General features: G+C 38.5%; 1 protein-coding gene across 9 annotated transcripts in view; it reads right to left on the reverse strand.

Moving 5' to 3' along the window:
* The window catches only part of SLC4A4 (solute carrier family 4 member 4), a 315,013-nt gene that overhangs the window by 26,291 nt on the left and 261,999 nt on the right, over positions 1 to 26,723 (reverse strand). For all 9 annotated transcript variants that reach the window (XM_032458395.1, XM_032458408.1, XM_032458417.1 and 6 more), the window contains 2 exons: positions 13,343 to 13,456; positions 11,991 to 12,152 (listed from right to left, as the gene is read on the reverse strand). In XM_032458395.1, coding sequence (XP_032314286.1) covers positions 11,991 to 12,152; positions 13,343 to 13,456 — 276 coding nt within the window. The remainder of the gene's footprint in view (positions 1 to 11,990; positions 12,153 to 13,342; positions 13,457 to 26,723) is intronic.

The raw sequence follows: 26,723 nt of genomic DNA on the forward strand, positions 1-26,723 counted from the left end.
GGGAGACAACAATAAACAACATAAATAAGTAAACTACACAGTATCTAAAATAGTAATAAGCACTACAGAGAGCTGTAAGAACTTGGGCCTGTATTCTGAGTATAGTTGGAAGCCACTGGAGGGTTTCAAATGGAAGAATGACATGATTGGCTTAGTTCTAAACACCATGGCTGCTGCAGTAGGAACAGACTGAAGAGAACAGTGAGACCAGCTGGGAGGTTGCTGCCATGATCCATGCAAGAGATCGTGATGGTTAGAACCAGAGTGGTACCAATGAAGACGGCAGGAAGTGGGTGACTCCAGCTATACATTAAGGTGAAACCTACAGGATGTGCTCACTCCTGCCTGTGGATGTGTAGGCCATTCACGATTTGGCCTCTGTTCACATCTGCAGTCTCATCTTAGACCTCTCCCCTGCCTGGATCCTATGTCACATCCATTTTCAACCACATGCAATTCCCTGAATGTGTCTTAGTCACTAATGCCTTTTGTGTCTTTGCCCATATAGCACCCCCTACCTGGAATAACCTCTACTCTTCCTTCTTTTTCCCTTGGCTCCATCCTACTCTTCCTTAAGACTTAAATCAGCCTTCATTTTTTTTTTCTGGTAGTTTTTCCTTCCTTGGTCCAGGTGAGATAGGTGAGTCTCAGGTAGGTGAGGTCTCCTTTATGTTTCCCTGTCTGTCACTTCACACATTCCTCTAATACAGCACTCATCACACTGGTTTAAAGTTGTAGATGTATTTATCTGTCTTTGACATTAGACTATAGGTAACAGGAAGAACTGGACTGTATCCTGAATACCTAAGCAGAGTGCATGCTGTGTGGTCAGTGCACAGTTAATGTTCATTAAAAAGTAAATGACAAATAGTACGTGTACAGTCTTCTGAATGGCAACTACAAACTCTCAATTAGCTATATAAAAATTAAAACTTGATTTGTTAATTGGTAGAAATGTGACCCATTTGGGGGACAAGTGGGGAGGTGGACAGTATCTGGAAATGCCACACAGTTTCCAGACCTACTTAGACTAAATCACTCAAGACCATAGTAGAGGTACCAACAAGGTAACTGATGGGCAGGATCCCCAAATCTTGTCACCAAGGAAACTGCAATAACCTAAGTATGTGTAAACTGGCCAGATCAACAAGTCAAAAGAATAGTGGTTGCAGAAAAAAATCATTCCTGCTACCCTGAGCTGTCTCCATGCTTTCTTAAACTATTTCAAGTAAAATGAGTTTGAGCTAGATATCCTAGAGACTAGCAAAAAAGGGGCTGCATGATACCAAAGAGGGTGGAGGAGGATTTTAGAAAGTATATACAAAGGTAGCCGCAAAACCACTGGAATAAATAAAAGTTCTGGAACAAAATAATCATAATTATAGACACATAATTACTCGGCGCCTCTTGACATTACTGTCATCAAAAAGTCTTCCTTTCCCTCAGCCATGCTAAGCCTGCTTGATGCTCTTTACAAAGAAGGGGAAATCAGCAGTAGGACCTGACAGCCTTGCCTGGTTTGCCTCTGCACAGTCCCCTCACCAGACTCAACTCTGACTCTCTCTCCTAGCAGCCACACTGGGTTACTTCAGTCATTCATTCTTGCCAGGTTACCTCCTCTTATAAAGCCGGTCATACACAGGGATTCCGGTGCCCTCCTCGAGCACCCTACCCACCTAGCCTCACTCAGCTAAGTCCCACTAAGGTGTGAGGTCTCAGTGTAAGTGACACCACCACAAAACTCCCAGCACCTCCTGGACTAGGTCAAACTCTCTCTTATAGGCTCTTAAAGCCCCTTCACCTCTCTTTCACAGCACCAGACACATGTGCCATGTCACATTCTGCATGATCCTCTGAATGATGCCTCTTTCCCTCAGGGACCAGAAGCTCTGTGAGGACAGGGACCATGTGTATTTCTGTTCACCACTGACACTCCAGCACATGGCACAGTGCCCCCCACAGAGTGGACACTAGATAAACATTCGTTGGATAAATGAATGAATGTTAATTCATCTGTTCAATGGCACCATGCTAGATCCTAGAAGTAACACTATAGGTAATACACATTCCTTGCCTTCCAGTGGTTTATAGCATAGCAGCATAAAGCTGGACAAGTCAACAGACATTCTCAATACAACAGAGTTACAGGTCTACAGTAGGGGTGAGCTCCTGCCATGGCTGCACGCAGGAAGGGTACTCACCTCAGCCCAGAGTCAGGGATGGTTTGCATATACAGGGTGGTATTTACTGAGTCCTGAAACATGAGCCATAACCAGCTGGGAGACAAGAAGCAGGGAAGCAGGGACAAAACACAGGCAAAGAGCTGCCATTTTGAGGAAATTAACTAGAGTTGCTGCATAGGAGGAGATGAGAAAGGTAGGAAATAAGGCTAAAGAAGTTAAGAACTTGGCTGTTTGGCCAAAGGCTTTGGAATTTTTTTAATCATAAGAGCAATGGGAAGGCACTGAAGAGTTTGAAGCAGGCCAGTGAGATGATCAGATTTCTGTTTAGAAGGATGGAAGGGTTGGAAGTGAACAAGACTGGAGGCAGCAATGACACACAGGACAATGCAGCCATCATCCAGGCTGGAGATGATGTACTTTAAACTGAAGTAACAGCACTGGGAAAGGCAAAGGGCAGATGGGAGAGATGTTAAGGAGCTGAGACTGAAGAGGGAAAAGCAATGAATTTATTTTCCCAGATTTCCGTGTTCAAGGCTTGCAATGTGTCATACAGTGTCCTACACACAGTAAACTCGGGAGATATATTTGTTGAACAGAATGGTTAAGCTATGCTCAAGGTGGGGTGGGTATAGCTCAGGGGTACAGTACATGCTTAGCACGCACGAAGTCCTGGGTTCAATCCCCAGAGCCTCCTCCAAAAAAAAAAACTATGCAACTAACTAGTGCCATAAAGACCCCAGAACTCGAATGGCTGTGTTAAAGAAGTCATTCCTGCAAAACAAATCTATACATATGAATATAAGCCACTTATGAGATATCTCTTTTAGCTAAAAGTATCTGAATAAGTAGATCTGAATGGAATGAAAATAATATTCAGATAGTTGGCACTTTCTAATGGAAATAATAATCTAAGAAATACAAAGAAACAGCATTTTTCTGTAATATCATGTGAAACCTTTTGTTCCTTACCCCTTCTCCCTACTGCCGCTGCCTTTTTCAGATTCCTCTCATCATCTCCTGGATCATACACAGGCCACCTGACCGCTCCTTCCACCTGCCTCCTTTCTTGCAGCTCCCCCATCCATCCTTACTGCTGCCAGAGGAAATGCCTAAAGCGGGGCTCTGAAGCCATCCATCCAGACTGGAATGTCAAGGGATCAGGGGAGGCCAGTGAGAGAGTAGGAGGCCAGGCAGAACAGAGCAGGTCCTGACGAGCCCAGCTTCCCACGCTGAGGCTCACGCATCTGAGTCTCTGATGGGGGCCCTGAAGGATTCCAGAAACGGTACCATTCCCTAAACATGCCTTGCACGTTATGCGCCACTCTTCAAACCTGTACTCTGTTTTCCCATCTTGCCGTTTGTTTAAATCCATCCTGTCCCTTCAAGGTCCAGCTCGAGCTCCCCTGCTTCCTCCATATCCACCCAGCAACTCTCCGCCCTCAAGGCCACTGTAGCCACAGAAGCCCCTGCTTCAATCTTGTCCCTGACATCCCATTCTCCAGACTTTTAAAAAGAGCAATCTTGTTAAAATCTCAATCATTACATGGCACTTCCCGGATCAAAACTCTCCAGTGGCTTCTCATTTCACTTAGAATAAAACCTAAGCACTGTAAAATCATCCATAAAGTTCTACACTAGTGTTTCTTCCCAGAACTATTCCCCCCACCCTCCCGGGGACAAGTGGTGATGTCTGGAGACATTTTCGGTCGTCACAACTTTGGGGGGAGAGGGTGAGACTGGCATCTAGCAGATAGAGGCCAGAGATGCTGCTAAACAGACTACAATACTCAGGACAGTCACGACCAACAAAGACTGATTCAAAATGTCAATAATGCGGAGAGGCTGAGAGCCTTTGTCCTACAGTGATGTGGCCCCACTCTCACTGACCTTATCTTGAATCCACTAATTCCCCTAAATTCCAGTCACACTGACCTCTTAGCTGTTCCTCAAAACACCAAGCTCCTGCCAACCTCGGGGTCTTTGCATTTGCTCATATCTTTGCTTGGAAAACTATTTTTGAATAAACATTCATTGAACACCTATTCTATGCTAGGCCTTGTGTTAGATAAAACAGTGAGTAAGACAATGGAATACTACTCAGCCATAAAAAAGAATGAGATAATGCCATTTGCAGCAATGTGGATGGACCTAGAGAACATCATACTAAGTGAAGTAAGTCAGACAGAGAAAGACAAATATCACAGTGATATCACTTATCTGTGGAATCTAAAAAAAATGAGACAAGTGAACTTATTTACAAAACAGAAACAGACTTACAGACAAAGAAGACTAATTTATGGTTACCAAAGGGGAAAGGTGGGGGAGGGATAAATTAGGAGTCTGGGATTAGTAGATACAAACTACTATATATAAAATAGATTAAAAAAACACAGTCCTACTGTATAGCACAGGGAACTATATTCAATCCATTGTAATAACCTATAATAACAAATAATATGAAAAAGAATATATATGTGTGTAACTGAATCACTATGCTGTACACCAGAAACTAATACAACATTTTAAATCAACTATACTTCAATAAAAAATTTAAAAAAATAAGACAGAATACCTGCCCTCGTAACAGATTATTAGTTGAAGCCAGATATGGAAGCAAATACCTTATTGTATGTGTAAGACACAAGGCACACAGAAGACAAGACAAGGTCAGTTCCAACCTGGTGGTGGATGTGAGTGATGAACAGGGAAAAGGCACTAAGCTACCTCAGGGCACAGACCGTAATGTAGAACAATTTTTATCTTCAACATCTAACGCAAGCGTTCCATACATAGCAAGGACTCAATAGATGTCCAGAAGGTTAAGTACGTCCTTTAAAGTTTATAAAAGTCCTTGTCTCCATGAATATAAATCCAAGGGATGTTCTACTTTCTGAAGCTGGAGATTATTTTAAGAACAAGGATAGGAAGTGAAACTTAACTTTCTTCTGATATTGTATATAATCTGCTAATACAGAATGCAAGTCAGTTAGGAATAAAATACACAGAAATCAAAACCCACGATAGAGACTAGCCTAACCGCCTGAAGTTTACCTCTGGCAAATGAATGGGAAGAAAGGGGTCAGGAGCAGTGCATACATGTGCACAGACATAGAATAAACATTCATGCTAGGAGCTCCCCCGAGTGATTCAGACAAGTTGGCTCATGGGGATGCTGAGAACCATGGCATAGTTCCTTCCACCAAGGGAAGCGACACAGATTTGTACACAGATTATAATGTACTCTAAACAGAGATTCAAAGAGGTCTGAAAAGACACCCAAGAGGACAGAGTGTTTAACTGTGCCTAGTGTGAACCCACAAGAACTTCCTGCAGTGATGACATCTAAACAGGGATTTGAATAATGTAAGCACTCACTCTGAGAACTGGAGATGGCTGGCATGCTCTGCGGTCTTCAAGCATCTCACATGGCACAGCAACTCTGAGAACCACGTGGCCCAAGATAACAGAATTCTTCAGTATGCATTTACTAAGTCTGCCTATGGAAATCACTGTGATGGGCCACACGGGAGCTGGAAAGAGGACTAAAACAGGGTCCTTTTCTTCAAAACGTTTTGGCCCAGAAAGATAGGTAATTACACAAAAAACTACTGTGCAAGTCATTATGTGACCAATGCCACAGAGTAATACAAACGTAATCAGGGCAAAAACAAGAGCAATAGAAATCACATTATGAGTGAAGGCTACACTGACAAGTGTCTCTATCTGGAGGATCTTAAAGGATGGAGAAGATTTTGATAAGTGGTAATCACTGAGGCATGGAGAGGAGAGTTGGAATTCATTTGACCAGGGCATTGTACAGTATGTGAAAAGAATCATTTTAAATTTAGGGTGACATTATATCACAAAGAGGCTTAAATCTCAAGCCAGGGCAAATGGACATTCTTTAAGGAGAAAAGGTTTAGAGGGTCTTTATATCTTTTAGAAAAAATACAAAGGTTTAGAAATATGGGAATGACATGTTAAGAACCATGCTTTAAAAAAATGTTTAGAACAAAGCAAGAGAGACTGGTTGTCAACTCATGGTTAAACCATTAGAACAGTCTAGACATGAAATGAAAGGACTGGATCTAAGGTCTGATAGCAGGAAAAGAAAGGCAAAGTTAAAACAGGGCATATTTTGGAGTTACCCAAGAAAACACATGCAAATTGAGGGCTCTGCCATAGAGTGTATCAGAGAAAATTTATTGCTACAACTGCCTAATATCTATTTCTAGATACCTATTCTAAGCTACTTCTCCCTCCCACACCCTATCTGTAACACTTAAAATCACTTTCCTTGTGAGAAGCATCCCCTGCTTTGCAGTCTGAAGCTCAGACTCTCTTCCTGCCTCCGCAATGACTCAGGGAAAGACCTTGGGGAAGTCATGACCTTGCTGAACCTGGTTTGCTTTTGAGTGCTCTGCAGGGATAATGTGGGACATAACTAACCAAAATGATGGCCAAAAAAAGCCAAGTGCCTTGGCGTTCCTCATCAGCATAGAGCTATTCTGCAGAGTGGAAAGGTGGATCCCATCCCAAACAGAGCAGTCAGCCAGTCAGGGCCACCTGACACGGAGCCAGAGCAAATGCCACCCAAAAACATGCTTCTTTTAATATCACAATGCCTCTATCTCTCTCACTGTTTCAGGTTTCTTTTTTGAATCAATTTTATAGCAGTCAGAGCCCTTTATAATTTTAGACAGCGTATCCAATTTTCACATTCCACAGCCTCCTTTTATAACAAAGTTTGAACAAAACAATATTCAGAGTGAAAAGCCTTTGATTCGTGATGATATCTGAACTGGTATCTTTAGATTTGTGTCAAAACACTGGCATTTATTCTATAACTATTGTCATTCAAAGGAATGATTTCAAATAAGCAATTCCAAAAGTGATGAAAGCATTTTTTACATACTCAACTCTTGTTTTAAGAGGTAAATCCTAATATGCCTTGATTTTCCAATGTTTTCTACATTGGAAAAGAAGAATAAAATCTCAATATTTTATCAATCCCAAATTTGCTAAATTCAAAATTCTGAATTTTATTAGTAAGAAAACTTAATGAGCAAAAAAGAAGAGGCATTTACTTTCAAGGACACAAAGCAACTCTGACCAACTACATAACAAAAGTAAGAATATGTTTCCAAATTGTTCAGAATAAAATATATTAGTCAACATCTATTTCTAGCCTTTCAAACTAAATCAACTCAGAAATGCTTCCTAGTATAGAAAATCTAAAAATGCTCAAAAAAAATACAGAAAATATCTCATAGAAATCATGGCTTATCTGCCAGAAAGTAAGAGAAATAATTGGAAGCAAAAAATAATGGCAACAAGAAAGAGTAAATCTACAATATCAGTAAACCCTGGAGCCTGGGCCTGGAAGACTATGGTATCCTTGGGGTCTAAGGCATGGATTAGAATGACCATGTGAATTCTAAAGGCAGAAGACCAATCCTAGGGATATGGGATAAAGGGTACAGATGGGAGACACCTTCTGAAAAAAAATTGGATCCTCTAAATGCTGAGGATGTGACTCAGTTGGTCACTTAGGAAAAAGATCCACCCTATGGAGAAAGATAGTGGGGATACATGCCACTCTTGGTCTTGCCACTAGATGTAATGCCATTAAAAAAAAAATTGAATCTCCAAAGACATGCCTAACCATATACCTACAACTGAGTTTGGAGCTGGAATTCATATTACCTCTGCAATCTGAAAAACCTTAAGCCAAAAATGTAGTGTGAAGTGGTCCTAGACGTCTATGAATTAGTCTTGCCTTCAAAAAATATATAGATAGATATAAAACATCAAAACTAGGGAAGAAATCAACACGATCTAGACTACTGCAAATTTTTCAGTACAAATGTGGCAGATTTTACTTTCCAAAGATGGCTGGAAAAATATCTCCTGTCCCAATATTTTTCTACAATGTGAAACTGTCATTCCTCCATCAAACAGTGGAGTCCTTCCTCCCCTCCTTGAATGAAGGATGGCCTTGTGTCTGTTTTCAACAATTGACTCTGGCAAAGTAAAGAAGCTGTGCCAGTTGCAGGTGTAACCATGAAGTGGTCTAGCATTTTTCATGTCTTAATTCATGGCAGTCAGCTGCTGTAAAGCAAGTACAAATAACCCAGCTGTCATGCTGCAAGAAGCCTAAGCCACATGGAAAGATCCTGGAGGATGAAATGCCATGTGGTGAGAGAGAGAGAGTGACAGGTAGGCAGGCAGACACTCACAGCAAAGAATATCAAGATACGAGACAAGTGAGTGAGTGAAGAAGCCTTGGATGTCCTTGGACAATCAGCCTGGTCAACCCTTCAGAGGACATTGGTCCCAGCCACTGTCTAACTGTAGGAGAAACCTCAAGAAGTATCCATCTGAGCCCTGTCAACCCAAAGAAACAGGAGCAATAATAATAAATTGTTGTCTGAATTTGCTAAGTTGTCAGGTGGCCTGTTATACAGTAAAACATAAACAGAAGAACAAGCTGGTAGTCTTCAACAGATAAATTACAAGGAGAAACAAACTGATGGCGAGGAGAATCTACAGACTAAAAGTTTATGAAAGATTTAAGATACTGTTTGAACTGTATTTGGATCCTGATTTAAACAAATATTTTTAAGTTTATTATATTCACGGCATATTCATAAATTTGAATATTGACTGGATACTTGATGATATTAAGGAATTTTGTTAACTTCTTTTAGACCGGTAACAGTATTATGGTCATGCTTTTCAAAAGAGATCTTATGTTTAGAAATACATACTCCAAAATTTATGGATGCTATGGAATGTTGTATGCACTGACTTCAAAGTATTATAGGAAGGGGATAAGATAATGGAGATTTAAATGATTCAAGATTGGACTGGAGTGATTAATTGTTAGAGCTGGGTGATAAATACTGGAGTTATACTCTACTGTCTACTTGTATATGTGTTAAAACTTTCCATAATCAAAAATATTTCATAAGAATAAATAAAATAAGGTTTTGAAGCATTTCATAGGAAGATTATTAGCTCACAATTAAAAAACAAAAGCACTAAATACATGAGGAAGAAAGACACTTGGAGAAAGAGTAAGCCAAAAAAAAAAAAAAACAAAGTTCAGAATCAAACCTGCAAAGACAGCAAATATATATACAAAAAAAGTATATGAAAGTGTAATAAAGAAGTTAGAGACTATCAAAACTGAACAGGAAGATCTGGAAAAGAACAAAACAGAACTTCTAAATATAAAAAAGATAACTCTGGAAAAGAAAAATTCAATGGAATGGTTTGATATGAGAATAAAACCAACAGTAGTAGAAAAAGAGATCTGAAGATATTACCCAAAATACAACACGGAGACTGAGAGATAGGAAATGTATAAACCACAGAAAACAAAACAAAACAGGCTAGTAGAAACAGACCACAAGATAAGGATGTACAATAAAATTTTACTTGGAATTCTAGGAGGATGTATTAGAAATTGAAAAAGTCAAGGACTTAAAAAATTCCATAATTGATGAAAGATAGGAAGATACAGGAAGCCCAGTAATCCAATAAGTCAAATAAAGAAATTTATGCTTTCACAAGTTATAGTAGAACTCCAGAATAAAGACAAAAAAGAAGACGATACAGCATTCAAAAAAAAAAAAAAAGAGAGAGAGAGAGAGAGAGATGATCACTTACAAAAGAATGAGAATTATCCTGAGAGTTCACTTTTATGGAAGTCAAAAATAATGGTAATAGCTTCTAAGTGCTGGCAAAAAATAGCTTTCAACCTAAAATTATATAACCAGAGAAATTACCTTTCAAGAATGAGGGTGAGAGAAATGTTTTCAGGCAAATATAAAAGAGAGAGTTTATCTCCCAAAGACCCTCACAGGAAGAAATTTCAGAAGTCTAATAAATAAGTACTGTTTAAGGGAAATAATTCAGTCTAAAGGAAAATAGTCCAAAAATGAAGGTCTGAAATGTATTTAAAAAAAAGAAAAAGAAAAAGAAAAGAAAAAAAAGAAAATGTAAACTTGTATGTAATCCTAAAAATAATGACCATATCTAATTAATTGGATTTTAAAATCCAGACAGCAATAAAACCTGGGTAATAACAGCATATGATCTGGGAAGGAATACTAAACTTAAAGCATTCTTTAGCCCTTAGGATTATTCAGAAGGATAAAAATACTCACAAACTTTAAAATTCATAAATGCATATTAAAATATGCAACATAATCACTAAGAGATAAAGTGCATAACTTCCAAACTAACAGAAAAAAATAAGAAAACAGAAAATAAGAAAAATAAAACTGCATCAACCTAAAAGAGGGCAATAAAAGAGAATAAAAAAAGAAAGAACACAGGGAAAGTTACACAAATAGAAGGCCAAAAAACGTGGTAAAAATTAATTCAGATCTATCAGTCATCACCATCAATTTAAATGCATTAAATACCGTGGTTAAAAGCAAAGATTGTAAAAATGGATTTTTAGAAAAGTTCAACCATGTGTTATTTACAAAGAGACACAAGACACAAGGTATACTGAAAATAACAGAATGAAAAACTATATACCAGGCAAATGAAAACTACAAGTTACCACAGCTTTATTAATATAAAATAAAATAAACTTTAAGGTAAAAAGCTTGACTAGGAACAAAGAGAGTCACAAAAAAAAGTCCAATTCACTAAAAAGATAAACTAAATATAAATGTAGAAGTACTTAAAAGTACTTGGGTTCAAAACAAAGCAAATTCTAACAAAAAACCAAAGACACAGTATAGAAAATCAATATAGTAAAAAAATTGCCTCTTAAAATAAAAGATAATAAAACAGCAAACCACAGGCTTGATTGATCAAGAAAAATAAGAAGCACAAATCAATAATTTTAGGAATTTAAAGGGAAAAACAACAGATTCAGATTACATTCATTATAAATGATAGTATTATAACCATGTCAACAAATTTTAAAATGTAACAGAAATGAAAAAACCTAGAAAAAGTATGTCACTACAACTGAAAAACAGAAATTCTGAATTTTTTTATAACCATTAAAACATTCTGATCACCATTTTACAAGTTCCACACAGGAACCACCTGGCCCAGATAGTTTTACAACATATCTAATCATTTAAAGAAAAGCTATTTGACATGTTATACATAATAAAGAGAATATTCTACTCCAGAGAATGGGAGTGGAACATGTGCAGAAATACTCTCCAGCTCATTTCACAAGGAGAGCATATTTCTAATACCACAATCAGACAGGGACACTATAAGAAAGGAAAATTGCAGGGCAATGTCACTCTTAAACTAAGAGGCAAAAGTCCAATATATATATTAGCAGTATGTGTTATTGTACTATATATTATAATATATATATTAGCAAACAAAATCCAACAATGTATAAAAAAGAAATTATATTCTACCAGGTTGCAAGGTTGGTTCAACAATAAAAAAATCTATTAATACAGCTCAACAAATCAACAGGTTAAAGAAGAAAACCCAAATTTTTATCTCAATTTCAGAAAAAGCATTTGTTGTTGGGTTAAGGACAGTTACCACATTAAAATCAGTGTAGTTACCATATTAAAATCACCACGAAGGAAGTATGATTTGAAATGACTTTTTCAGGTTTACAGGAGGTTCTCCAAAAGTATTATATTGTAAAGATGTGTCCGCCCAGGGTGATCTACGACACGGAAGTCTTAAAGAACATTAGGTATAATGGAACTCCTAACCAAACTGTGTTGGCTTTGAATCAGTATTTCCAAGTGCTACAAAGAAAGTAGATGGCGATGATAATCATTGTTAGGAACATTTACCTACCTTGAGTTTATGTTCTTTCCTGTTTACAATCACAGCTGTGATTTGCTGGTCCATGAAAATCAGAATGGTGACCAACAAAGCAGGGATAGCAGCTGCAAGGTACACCCACCAGGGGTTTCCTCCAAATGGTGGAACAAACCATCCTCGATTTGGACTTGTTGGCTTGAAGAGGAGAGAAAACGTTTTTCAAAACAATATTAATACACACTACTTGGTGAAAAATCTTTTATACTTGGAGAGCCAACATATTAAAAAATAGAAAGTTTTACTGATAGGTTGGACAAAGAAAGTTATTCACCAAAAATTTCCTTAAAGAGGTTATTTTTAAGGCAATGTTTTAAATGAAGGAGATGAAGAATACAGGCTGATGAAAAGAAGTAAATGCCATTCTACCCTTTAGGGTGATCTAAGATAAGGACTCAAGATGGAAGAAAGTAATTGAAGTTAAAGGGGTAACCACAAGAAAAACCCAAATGTAATATTCAGTAATGAGGCAGGCAAGGAATTACAAAACCACCATGAATTTTTAACTAATAATTGAATAAAAGAGAACCTATCTTTGCTAATAAATATGTCATGGCAGAGAAAATGCAAAATATATTTCGTTTGCTATAACATAGACATCCCTTTCTCATTTGGTAGTTATTGAGCTAAAACAGCAGTCAGTTTAATTTTCCTTGGCAAGTATCAGTGATAGAGGGGTTAGGAGTGTTCTAGAAAATAAATGAAAGACTTTTAACAGTGGAAAATTAGGTAGGGATATTTAAGAACGACTGAGATGTAAATTTTACCCATTAGACCTGCAAAGATCAACAGGTTTATAAAATAAATATTTCCTATACCTTCTTTGTAATAATGAAAATGCACTTTATATATTTACATGTGTGTATACAGCAGGTAGTCTCGTAGCAGGACGAGGCACCAAACTGGTAATGTAAACTTGGATATCTTACTTAATTTTTATAAACTTTAATCTCAACTCCATAAAATCAGAATAATACTAGTTTCACTGTATCCTAGAATTATTATATAGATTAAGATTATAAATTGTTTGAAAACCTTTGGATATTTTCCATTATTCTAAAAATACAAAGCAGAGTTTATAATGGTACTACAAGTTATTTTTAAATGAAAATCAATACAGTTTGAGACTTGTATTTGATCCTAGTCAGGCATTTAATTTTAGAGAAGAAGTAGAAAATATGGATATACACATATAGCAAGAGACCATTTAAAAAATAAAGACATGGATAATTGTACAAAACTCGGGAGAGATACAACTAGCTAGAACAGGGGAAAGGAAAGAAAACCAAAGAGTTCCAGGAATGACCAAAAGACAGAAGTTCACCTACCTTGAACTCACTTGGCACAATTAGCTTTGGAGTATCCACACCTACCAGGGCATCTATTACACAGAAGATGAGAATGGACAAGATAATGGCAAAGTCACTGATCAGTTTTCTTGCCTGGAAAAATAACAAAGAAACCAGAGATTGTTTAGCACTGGGTACATATATTTGCTTCTCTTTGAAGTGAATGAAGAATTCTGTATTTGCTAACAGTTTATGGTAACAGCTTCATCAACAAATTAAACGAGGTGTCACACTGCAGAGAAATTATTTTTTAAATTGTCTTTGCATCACTTTTTCACTTGGCCAGAAATAATCTACTTGTACAGAACAGGTCAGAGAAAGTGTATGTGTGCATGTGTGTGTAGGCAGTGGTGAAGAATCAAAGATAACACATCCTTGAAATACTGTACACTCTTCCTGTATGAAGCACAAAGGAGTCCTGGATAAGGATAAAATCTCAAGGCATATTGTAAAAATCTACACAAAAACATACTATTCTGTTTAGTTTTGGGGAGTCAGCATTGTGAGCACAGAGCAAGATGAATTCCACAAGGTAACCTGAAAATTCTGACGGCCTAGTTGAGAAGGGGGTCCAGTCCATTGAACGGACACAAGGCCTCAGAGAAACAAAAACGCACGAAGGGCAGAAATACGATGACTTCACGAACTTTGCCAAAGAAAACATTTTTCACTCAAGGCTAGTGCTTAAAATCTCCTGCATGTGGAGAATTTCTTTTTCCACCACTTAAGTGTGGTCGCCACTAGCTGACAGCCTTGAAACCTCCTAAGTACCTACCTCTGGTCATGACAAGGGCTAGGCTGTACGGGATGGGCATTAAACCCAAACCCTTCCCACGGAGCGGGGACAGAATGGCCATTTCTGAGTCAGTAGGGAAGCAGGGGCCTTTTAGTTACTTGGTGCTCCTCCACGGTGTCTAGTGGCACTGACAATGGCCTAAGAGCATTACTACCACACAGACAGCTGAGTTTCCCCATAAGGTATGTACACAGGGTAGTGCACAATCCGATCATTCAACAAGAATTTACTTAACACATTCAGCCCCCTGAACTCATGGGTTCTGCATCTGTGAAAAGGAAGGGCCAAATGAATATACCGAGCACTTGGCTTAGTGCTGGGATGCCACAGTGAACCAGACACAATTCATGTCTTCAAGAAGCTCACAGCCAAGTCATACACAAGGAAGTCTGCTCCCAGATAAAACCAGGGTTGGTTCAGCAGTTGTCACGTTATCTCAGGTTGAGTGTTCAGTCTTCCCGTGCAGCAGCTAGAGGAAGAGGGATCAGTGATGGGCTGAGTGGCTCCACTGTTCTCAAGACAAATGGTCTTTTGAAAGAGCAGCAACACTCCTGCAGTCAGGCATTCAACAGAAACTGAAGTGGAGAATGGAATTACTTAGTGATGTGGGTATGAAAGGCGCAGCAGTGCTCAATTCTCGACCATTACCAGGCATCCAGAGCCTTGGGGACTAACTAGCAACAGAATCAAAGATGGCCCATTTGGTCAGGAGCTTCTTTCCCTTCTGGAGGGCTGGCTTAGCTTTCTGGAGAAGTACACACAGAGGATCAGAAAGCCAGCTTTGGGACTTTTAGGACCAACTTACATGAATCAGTAATTTCAAGCACAAAGAGATGGCAGGGATCAATTTGGGGAGAAAATACAGTACAGCAGTTAGAAGCACAGTTTCTATAGTTGGATTAGCTGAGTTAGAATTCCAGCACCATTATTTCCTGTCTGTAAACACTCATCCTTTCTTAGCTTCAGTTACTCCAACTGCAAAAGGTAGCCAAAATAATCCCTACACCTTCATCAGTTTGTTATAAAAATTAAATAAGTTTGAAAGTGTTTAACATATTATCTGCAACATCATATATGTTAACTCATGTTATTTCAAATTCCACAAAGCCTCTTTGGCTGCAGAAACCACTGGAATAACTAATCTAGTGCTAGGAGGTCCTCAAAAGGAATCTTGAATTCCAAGAAACAAGAAATAAAAGCCCAGTAATAATATGAAACTGCCACTCAGAGCTCATTTTGGTTGGAAGTATCTGGAATCCCTGCAGAAAAAGGATGCCTCCCAGGGGCTGAATACTGGAGGAAACACCCGTTTCTTAAGTTTCGTGCAGCTAAGTTTTGACACAGGCAGTTCAGGATGGTCTGGAAAGAGATGGTCATGTGAAGCAAGGTCAGGACTAGATCAAGATGTTACAGTCATCTCTGGTCCAGCAGGTCATGAATCACTGAAAGACTAGAGGTCACTGGAAAGGCAAAAAAGAAGTTCTCTCTTCTTTATCACTCTTCCACTCCTTACTCAGCAAATCCAACTTGACAACTCAGATATCCTACAAGTTGTTCCAAAAGAGGGTAACAGTTATTAAAAAGGCAGTGCTCCTCCTTCTCCCCCCCCCCCCCAATAAACAGGAGAAGGGAAGTGGAGGGTAGCAAATGAAACCAATCTGCATTTCTTGGCAGAAGTTCCCACAGAGCCTGCATCTCTGGCCCTGCCATGGGAAAGATCTGCCTGACTGGCATCTCTACAAGCACTGGGAAAAGGCTGCTGCTTCTTTAGTTAGGAGAGGAGGCATTCTCAGCTTTCCCTAAACTGAGCACTGAACCCCTAAACTTCCTCTTTTAGTAGTTTTCCCCATCTTAATTAATGGCAGCTTATTTTTTCCTATTGCTTAGGCCAAAAACTTTGGACCATTCACGCAACTCTTCCCTTTCTCTCACATCCTCCATCTAACAGGTCAGCAAATTACCTTCAAAGCATAGCCAGCACCCTGTCTCTTCCCATCACCTCCACTGCTATTACCACCCTTGTCTAAACCACAGCTTTATCTCATGTGGTTCCTGCTTCCTATCTCTTCTTCCTGCTCCTACACTCGCCCCCTTCAGGACGCTGCCAAGAACACTCATGTGAAAATCTAGGTCAGATAATGTGGAAGGCAGACCAAGCTCCCCTAAAGACGTTGAATCCCTATAACCTGTGAATATGTAATGTTACAAGGCCAGGGAGAACTAGAGGTGCAGGTAGAACTAAGGTTACTAATCAGATGACCTCAAGACTGGGGAAACTGTCCAGGACTATTCCAGTGGGTCCAATGTAATCACAAGAATCCTTGTAAATGAAAGAGGGTGGCAGGAGAGTCAGTGTCAGCATGATGCAGCATGAGAAAGGCTTGCCTGGCCATTGCTAGCTTTGAAGATGGAGGAAAGGGGTCAAGAACCAAGGAATGTGGACAGCCTCCGAGAAGCTGGAAAAGCTAAGGCAACACGTCCTCTCCCCAAAGCCTTCAGAAAGAACGCAACCCTGCCAACACCTTGATTTTAGTCCACTGAGACCCATACTGAGACTCATTTCAGACTTCCGACCTCCAGATCTCAAGACAATAAATGCCCTGTGTTAAGCCACCATGTTTGCACAAATATGACAGAACAGCCATGGGAAACTAATTACTAGTATAAACAAACAGTTATCTACTTTAGTTTAAGGATCAGTTTTCTTTGAAAGAACCCCTCAGCAATGTCACTCTTGTCAAGTGTGGCACTATTTATCACACTGTAAGTAACAAAGTAGCTAAAAAGACAAATGCTAATAATTCAGGATTACGTTTCTTAAAGTGTATGGGGAAAAAAAAGCTACTCTACTAATAATATTGCTTAACCTCATTAAAAACCACAGCCAGGGTGACATGTTCTGTGTAATATACTCACTTCTATTTCCCCTTCCTTCCCCTTAAATTGGACAATACAGTTCAGGCTCAGCAGAATCACTCCTGGGGAGTATTTATTCTAAGACATTCATTTCTAAGATATTGGATCTGGTTTAAACTTCACAGTCAAGGAAATTGATTTTTTTCCCAGGCCACTTTTGTATTCAACTCTAAATCCTCTAATTAGTGAAGACAGGTAGGGGTGTTATTTGAGCAGGCTATTCAGTTCCTACCCTATACTAAAATTAAACTTTAATCTGAAAGACGCAAAACCAACAGGAGAACTAGAAAGTGCCCTAAAAATGTCAACTGAGAACATACAGCTTACTAGATACACTCTAAGATCTGGGTACAGGAGCTTAGAATCTGACTTTAAGGAGATAAGAATCACAAGAAGTGCCCTTATCACATTTCCAAACATTTAGAAAAAGAAACAGACACGAACTTCATTTTTTTTTAGTTTATTTTGCATTCCATCTTTTTCAAACTTGATCTCTTTCAAAAACTCCAAAATAGTACCCTTTTTGTGTCAATATATAAATAGAGAAATCAAATTAGAAACCCATCGTTCCTAATTTCCTACCAGCTATTACCGGTAATGATTCAAAGCAGAAGTACCACAGTTTTCATGAGAAAACTGTTCCCACAAGATTTCACACCCACTCTTGTGTATTCAGATGCCTCAAATTTAGCTCAAACATCATAACTTACAGGTCCATCCAATCAAACACTAAGTCTCTCCAGGCTCCAACTTCAACATCCTAGGAATATAAACTATACAATCTAAGTGAAACACAAATTAAGGTAACTCATATACATTAAGGACTTATATTTTTTAATTTGTTTTTTTTTTAATGGCACACACACGTGCTACAGCGTGATAATTCCTACCTCCATTCACAAAGGGGGAACAGAAAAGTGTATTTCAACTAAGATTCAATATAAGATAACCATTATATCACAATGGTTTTGAGCTTTTTTATTTTCATTTACCATCTTTTAGTTATAAAAATGAAGAGGAGAAAATATTTCTGTCCTCTGCAGAATTAATTACAAGATATCTCAATTAATCTAAATAAGAAGCAACCAGCTTAAATATCTAAACTACCAAGGCAAAGGAGAAATTAAGTGGATGGGAAGGGAAATTCAATTTACCATACACTGTTCTCTTGTTCTTGGGTAAAAACAACCAAATAAATCTATTATACACATCCTCTTCATGAAGGATGATACTGTATTAATTATTAAGAGAGTCATAATCATTGAGACACCAACAGTGAGAAGCTAGTTAATTTACAGGGGGAAAAATATGAATTTGGTTCCCAGGAAGCCCCGGAGGACATTTGGTTTTCACTTTGCGAGGACAGCAGCTGCTTTTAAATTAACTGAGGGGAAGGCTGTGAGCCTGCAGAGCGGTTCTCAATGGATGGAGCTGTTACAGAGACCAGCCCAGCAGCAGGCACCCTGTGGGTACTCAATAAATATTCATTCAAGATGTCAATTCCTCTCATGATCGCTGTGCTTAGAAAATGCTAAACAACAGTGTAAAAATGCATTTATTCTAGATGGACAAAAAAGTATTCTGGACAAACGTGCTTTTTGGCAGTCATGAAAAGGCACAAAATACCATGAAATTTTAAAAATGTGACCCTCCCAACAGCCAATACTACACAGCACTATAAAAGGAAATAAGCATTCATATCAGTACAGCAATCATCATGCACTGTACTCTGAATCAATAAAACCTACTATAATTAGAATTCAATGAAAAGACTCTAGGATTTTGAAGCCATGAGTTCCAGAGTCAGAGATATCCAGGGAACAACGAAGGGAGTGGGAATGGGAAATTTATCTGGGAGGAGCTTAGCATCGGCTAGTAGAAGTCACCAGAAAAGCAAGCTGTTTTCCCAAGCAGGGGACAGAGGGGAGTAAGCCTCAGGAAGCAGCTCAGCAGGGATGTTGAGGAGACTTCAGCATCTTCTGCCTCAAACTGAGCAGTGGAACAAAGACTCCAGTGACTGAGTACCAGAAGCAAATGAGCAAACCACACAGGAAGATTATGTCTCAGTCTGGTCACTATATTCTAAATTGAAATGGAAAATCTGGAGCTGACTCAGAGAAGGATGACCAGAGGAAGAGAAGTCCAGAAAACACATCACATAGAAAAGGATGGGAGGCCTTAAGAAGTTGGAGGGACAAACGGCCTTCAAAACTGTGCGGTCTGTCATACAAAAGAAAGACTAAACATATTCTGCGTAGTTTCAGAGGGATGGGCAGCCCCTGAGGACAGAGGTTGTGGAAAGGCAGGCTTGTGCCTCTATCAGGAAGGCCTTCAGAGATGTGACATTCCCGTTCTGGGAAGCATGCAAGCAGCCCACAGCTGACCACGTGTCAGAAATGAAGAGACAACGTTGGAACAGACGGTATCCAAAGTCCTAAATTCAATCATGAAGACCCAATTATCAAAATTTCTTGACCCTCTAACAGGATCTTGTTGGATATAACCCCCACCCCCAAACCATTATAATAAAGGGTTCTAGGCTTTTAAATGGAAGGCGGTTTTATAATTTATATTAAGGTACAAAAATTTAAAGATTTAGAAGAATAGTAAGTCATATGTATAAATTAGACAATCTGGAAATAGAGTAGTAGGCCATTTTGTGTTACTAGATGGATTTCAATGCTGGTGACACTTCCATTATGGACAAGAAAGCTGATAGCACTGAAGGCCAACAAGGCATCATGGTCAAAATGACTTCTGTCCAGACTGCCTCTGTGCCACCATTAAAAGCTCTCACAAAATACTTTGGCCAATCAACACTCCCTAAATCTTTTTCAGGCTCAATTCCAATTGATTGTATTTCTTGTCATATGTCCATAAGAACTGAAGTATTTGTAATCTTTGTTAAATGTTTTAACAGACTGATTTGTGTTTATAACCAAATATCCCTCTGTCATTCTTAAGAAAAAAAAATACGAAAATCAGTTTTGGATTAATAACAAATTTGACTTTAAAAATTTCTTTCCTGGTACAAAACAACACAAGAATTTGAAAATCTGATTCCCCTTCACTGACAGTAAAGTCACTTTCTGAGTGAGTTTCAGTGGCATGATGTGGTCTAATGTTTCTGCAAGAACCAGCCAAACGTCATCCAGCATTACTAACACTAGACTGGGGCAGAGAATACAGGCCCGTTACGTCTTACTTGTGTTTGGATGCATTATTCGTTTCAGTTTGACGGTTTTTACCATTCACCAAGAAAGGTTCTGAGAGAAAAAAAAAACAGAATAGGGATGTCACCTGATTCTTGTAAAGAGTTGTTTATACAACTCTTCCAACATTAACAACATCCAACATTAATAGAATTGTCACAGGGCAAAATGTCAACTAAGAATTGTGGTTCCAAAAATACAGCTAGTTGTGGAATCTTAGATTGTGTTTTATGTGGATAAAAATTGAATGTGTCACCTAACTAAAATGCTCATTTTGTTTTCATGGAAATTCCTGAAGCCCTGCACTTTCTTCTCATCCATAAAGCCAGCTCCTCAAAAACCACCAAAGTGTGAGCCCATAGTAAAGAGTAAGCATGAATGGTCCAGAAGGATCAAAATGAATCACCTGATTTAAAAACTCAAAAATCTAACTGGTTCAACAAATATACATTAGGTTCCTACTATGTTCCATGCCCATGAATTACTTGCTTTGTATCCGTACCATCTAATATTGTATCAAGCAGACATTAGAGTTACAATAATTTTTTTTCAATACTGAATGAATATACTAATTAACTATAGGATATAGAATATTGGAGTTTTTTTTTTTTTAAAGAAGGATGTCAAAGAACATTCTGCTCAAATGTCATCTAAATAAAATGTAGAAGTTGTCAAAGCTATTAATGTGACCTGAAACTTACTGATTTTGTTCATTAAATGACAATAACAACCAACAGGCATATTGAAGAATCTTACCACCACATCAATCCATGCCAGGGTTAGACCTGCTACTTATTCTAAGAGGGGTAAAAAGAGGAAATCAAGTAGTTCTTTCAGAAAGACATTCTCATGTCAGTTACATACATCAGCAGGCCATACTGCATTTGACAATATTAAGGTATAGATAATTTTGCCTAATTCAGAGGCTCTACAGCTTTAAGTTCTACACTCACAGTCCTGCTCTATCTTTAAGCTGACTGCTTTCGTTTTGCCACCACACACTGTAGTCTCGTCATCTTTGCTCCAAGAGAACCATCACTTGTTGGTATGGGGCTTTGGAAGAACATGTCCTGTTAATGCCTCGAGCTATCTGCTGCAGAAGATCACAGATTACGCTGTGATGCTCCTTCAGGAAGTTTTGATGCCAAAACACTGGCGAAAGATTTGAGGCTGTTGTAACAGAACTGTAACTGTATCGGTTAACAGACTCATGCACCCCTCGAAAAGGAACAGGGAGCACAAAGGAGGCAGCCAGTGGGGTACTGTTACCCCACCCACGTGCCACTGAGCATTAGGGCTCTCTGTAAGTTCCTGAGAGATAAATCAAGTTCCTGATGGACAGGCTAGCAAAGGCAAAACATTTCATCTTTAATGTTAATACTGATGGACTGCTAGTGGCTTTATGAGGGAGGGAAAGCATGAATAAGTGACACTGGTCTAGGCAAAGATAATGAGAGACTGAAATAGGGGAAGAGAAGAGTAAGTGTAAAGGAGAGTGATTATAATAGGATAATCAAGGGAGCTGTGACGAGTTTAATTTGATAAAGAAAAACTTGGAGAGGTAAATATGATCGATAGTATCTTCTGTCACACCAGATCCACTTTCTGCTCTTTTCCACCAGGCTCTTTCCCTTCGGAGGCTGGTCAGTGAGGTCTACAGTAGGCTCCCTTGCTCTCCAGATTCCAGCAGGGTTCAGCCTGCAGCAACCTGTGCACACCATCAGGGGGAAGATATCAAAGTATCGATTCCCAAAGCTATATTCCTTTGAGGCTGCCTCAGGCTGGCTAAACCCCTCAATCCAAGGTCACGGTGCCTCGGACAAAAGCTCTATCTTCCATTCTCTCTTCTCCCAGGTTCCAGCAACCCCTCCCTCTCCACATCTTTTGAGTCAGGGAGTAACAACCCCACTCTTACTCTCACAGGACACGGCACTCTCCCTTGTGGTTTCTCTAAATCTAACCTCACCTTTGTAACTAATGCTTTTATTCAACCCCTCAGATGATTCTAATTTGAGTGTATAATTTACTTCCTGCTCTGGGACTCTGATACACCAAATGTGATTTTAAGATTTTGATCCTGCGTGGCTGTGAGGAGAGGCAGTGTTATCAGGTGAGATAAGCAATACAGGGAGATGCATATGCTCAAATGTGAAAAGAAAACCCTACATTTTGAATTTGCTATACAGCAATCATGGATCACTCACAGACAGAGGTTGGCAGCCACTGCAAAACCAGACCTGGCAAAAAGATAATACAAATCTTGGGAAATCTGTAAGTCCTGATCATTAATATAAGAACACGTTGAATACAAATAATTTATTTAATTTATAAGATGGAATCAGAAAACTCTTTTTAAAATTATAGAATACTAGTGCTTAAAAGAATATGGACGTACCAATACAAGATGAGGAATGAGGATATTGTACCCATTAACATATATGCACCCAATATAGGAGCACCTAAATATATAAAACAAATACTGACAGGCATAAAGGGAGAAACTGATGGGAATACAATAATCGTAGGAGACTTTAACACCCCACTAACATCACTGGACAGGTGTTCCATACAGAAAATCAATAAGGTAACAGAGATACTAAATGACATAACAGAACGACTGGACTTGTTGATATTTTTAGGACATTACATCCCCAAAGAACAGAATATACATTCTTTTCAAGTGCTCATGGAACATTTTTTAGGACAGACCACATACTCAGGCACACCAGAAGCTTCAACAAATTTAAGAAGATAGAAACTATCTGAAGCATCTTTTCTGACCACAAGGGCATGAAACTAGAAATCAACCACAGAAAAACAAATCAGAAAAAAACAACTGCATGGAGACTAAACAACATGCTACTAAAAAACCAATGGGTCAACGATGAAATCAAAGAAGAAATTAAAAAATACTTTGAGACAAATGACAATGAAAACACAATCACACAAAATCCATGGGTTGCAGCAAAAGCAGTCCTAAGAGGGAAGTTCATAGCGATACAGGCCTTCCTCAAAAAACAAGAACAATCTCAAATAAACAACCTAACCTACCACCTAAAAGAATTAGAAAAAGAGAACAAACAAAACCCACAGTCAGCAGAAGGAAAGAAATAATAAAGATCAGGGAGGAAATAAATAGAATAGAGATTAAAAAACAACAGAAAAATCAATCAAACCAAGAGCTGATTTTTTGAAAAAGTAAACAAAATTGACAAACCTCTGGCCAGGCTCACCAAGAAGAAAAGGGAGAGGACACAAATAAACAAAATAAGAAATGAAAATGGAGAAATTACAACCAACACCACAGAAATACAAAAAATCATAAGAGGATACTGTGAACAACTATATGGCAAAATAAATTGGACAACTCAGAAGAAATGGACAAGTTTCTAGAAACATACAGTCCATCAAAACAATCAAGAAGAAACAGATCACTTGAACAGACCAATCACTAGAAGTAAAATAGAATCAGCAATAAAAAAAACCTCCCTGAAAAGAAAAGTCTGGGACCAGATGGCTTCACTGGGGAACTCTATCAAACATACAAAGAAGAGCTCATACTGATCCTTCTCAAACTCTTTCAAAAGACTGAAGAGGAGGGGATACTCCCCAACTCATTCTATGAAGCCCCCATCACCCTGATACCACAGCCAGATAAAGACACTACCAAAAAAGAAAACTATAGGCCAATATTATTGATGAACATAGATGCAAAAATGATCAACAAAATATTAGCAAACAGAATCCAACAACACATAAAAAAAAACCATACACCATGATCAAGTTGGGTTCATCCCAGGGACACAAGGATGGTTCAACATATGCAAGTCAATCAATGTGATATACCACATCAACAAGAGAAAGGACAAAAATCACATGATCATCTCAATAGATGCAGAAAAAGCACTTGATAAAATTCAACACCCATTTATGATAAAAATTCTAACTAAACTGGGTATAGAGGGAACATATCTCAACATAATAAAAGCTATTTATGACAAACCTACAGCCAGCATAATAGTCAATGGTGAAAAGTTGAAAGCCTTCCCACTAAAATTTGGAACAAGACAAGGATGTCCACTCTCACCACTTTGCTCATTATTCTGTTTTCATATATTCAACATTTTCCAACATTTCTCAACATTTAGCCATGTCTGAGAAACTACCTGCTTGGGCTCTTACAAAGGGGCAATTTCTTTAAGTCCTGAAGAGCTATTATCAATTTGGGACTTACTGCTGGGAAAAAAAAGGTGGTGTCTACATAAACAGTTTAAATAATCTCTATTCATCTTAAGGGCAAAATTAACTTTTTTTTGCTAACTTACGAGTGCTTCCCAAATTTTCCACTTTTCTACCTACTATGCCAAAGTAATATCAGACTTTGGTAAGTGGAAGAGATAAAAAGAATGATGATTCCCAAAGTGTAAGCCAAAAAAAAAAAAAAAAAGAGGAAAAAATGCCCAATGAATTAGTAATTAAAAAGGAAACATCTCAATAAAGAAGATGAAACCATCCTCGAAGACTAGCCAGGAATCTTTTCTAGAAATAATTTACACCATTGAAGAGGTGGACTGAGTGAGCACATTTCCTGGTATGTGAACTGGTGTCACAAACTCAAATGTTTTCAGGGACAAGCCCTCAATCTGAATGTGTGAAGCAGCCAAGTCTTAGACCACAGAAAGTTGTGATGACAATAACTACCTACTTGCAAAGAGCAGGTTCCCCTTAAGCCCTCAAGTGTGCGTGCGTGTGTGTGTGTGTGTGTGTGTGTGTGTGTGTTTACAAACTGGGCTAAACAAAGAATGGCTGGGGGCTGAATTCTGCCTGTGGACCACCAGTCTGTGATGTCCACTGAAGGCAAAGTTGGACACTTCTCTCTCCACCTCACTGCAAGGAAACTTTCCGTTCTTTGGGCCAGCTAGTTCAGGACATTTCATTATTGCTGTGGTCTGAATACCGTGTCCCACTAAAATCTCTCTGAGGAAATTCTAACCCACAAAGAAGATGATATTAAGGAGGTGGGGCCTTAGGCAGAGTATGAGGATGGAGCCTTTGTGAACGGCATTAGTGTTCCTATAAAGGGCTCCCTAGCCCTTCTACCATCTGAGGACGCAGTGAAAAGATGCTGCCATAAACCAAGAAGAAGGTCCTCACCTGACCACGCTGGCCCCCAACCTTGGACTTGCAGCCTCTACAACTATCAGAAATAAATTTCTGGTGTTTATAGGCCCCCAGTCTCTGATATTGTTACAGCTGCCCAAACAGACTAAGACCATCATCAACCCTCCCCTTTATTTTCCATTTTATAAGAAATATCAGAGAGTCAAAAGATTTCCTAGCTGAAAGTGAATATGTTAGTTTTCAGTTTCATTTCCCAGGAATTAAAAGGAGGAACTTCATCAATTGCATCTCCTGTCTTCCAAAGTCCCCGCACTCCTTCTACACAAAACACAAGAGGAGAGATTTCATGAGATGCCAGCTGGATGGAGCAGTTCACTGATAAAAATCAGGTATACGCGGGATTACTAAGAATGACTGACATCCTAAAACAGTGAGAATTGAACTGTAAAGCAAAGGATTATCTCAGTTTCATTCTGCAGGTAAAAAACCAAAATGCCATTAACTAAATGCTGGTCTTATCTCATAGTCTCTCAAGGAACCATAGTTTTGATTTTAAGCTCCCCCAGGCATATTAATGGGAGACAGGATGTCTGCACAACCCAGCTCCATTATCTGTGTTTCCATACTACGACATTCATCATTATGGGAAGGGAAGGTTGGCTCAGACAACAATCATATCTTATACCAATACTTGTGTAACAACACAGTTTAAGTTTACTCCCAGAGCTCATAATTCAACTACTAAATTACTCACATGTAAGTAAAGCTGATGATCAAAGAACTCTGTATCAAAATTCCTGATTAATATGAAAAGAGTTTTTGCTTACTTAAACACACTATGGATTTAAAAGGTCTCTTTCTTTTTTTTTAACTCCGTAGTTTTTTAGCTTTATACAGATATTGATATAAAATATATGTAAGTTTAAGGTCCACAACATGATGATTCAAAACAACACCACACTGGGAAATGATTACAAAAGGTCTCTTTATAAATAAATACTTAATTGGCTTCATTTCATCCTGACTAATATTTCTGTCAATGTGATTATATTAGAAAATATGTTTATTCTTTGAAAATAAAACCATGTCTGATATAAAAAAATAAAAATAAAAAAGGTCTCTTTATTAACTTGTGCATTTTTATACAGAATATACCTAACTTTTTCCTTTCAGTCCAGTTGGAATCATGACAGTCAGGATTTAGGCTAGAATTATGTGAGCAAAGTGCTTGGAAGGGTTTTCAAAGCTGGACTACAATTATGTTAAAAATATGTATGCACACAGACAAAGACTAGAAAGCAATTTTTTAAACACG

The sequence above is a fragment of the Camelus ferus genome, chromosome 2 (assembly GCF_009834535.1).
Source record: "Camelus ferus isolate YT-003-E chromosome 2, BCGSAC_Cfer_1.0, whole genome shotgun sequence".
Lineage (NCBI taxonomy): Eukaryota > Metazoa > Chordata > Mammalia > Artiodactyla > Camelidae > Camelus > Camelus ferus.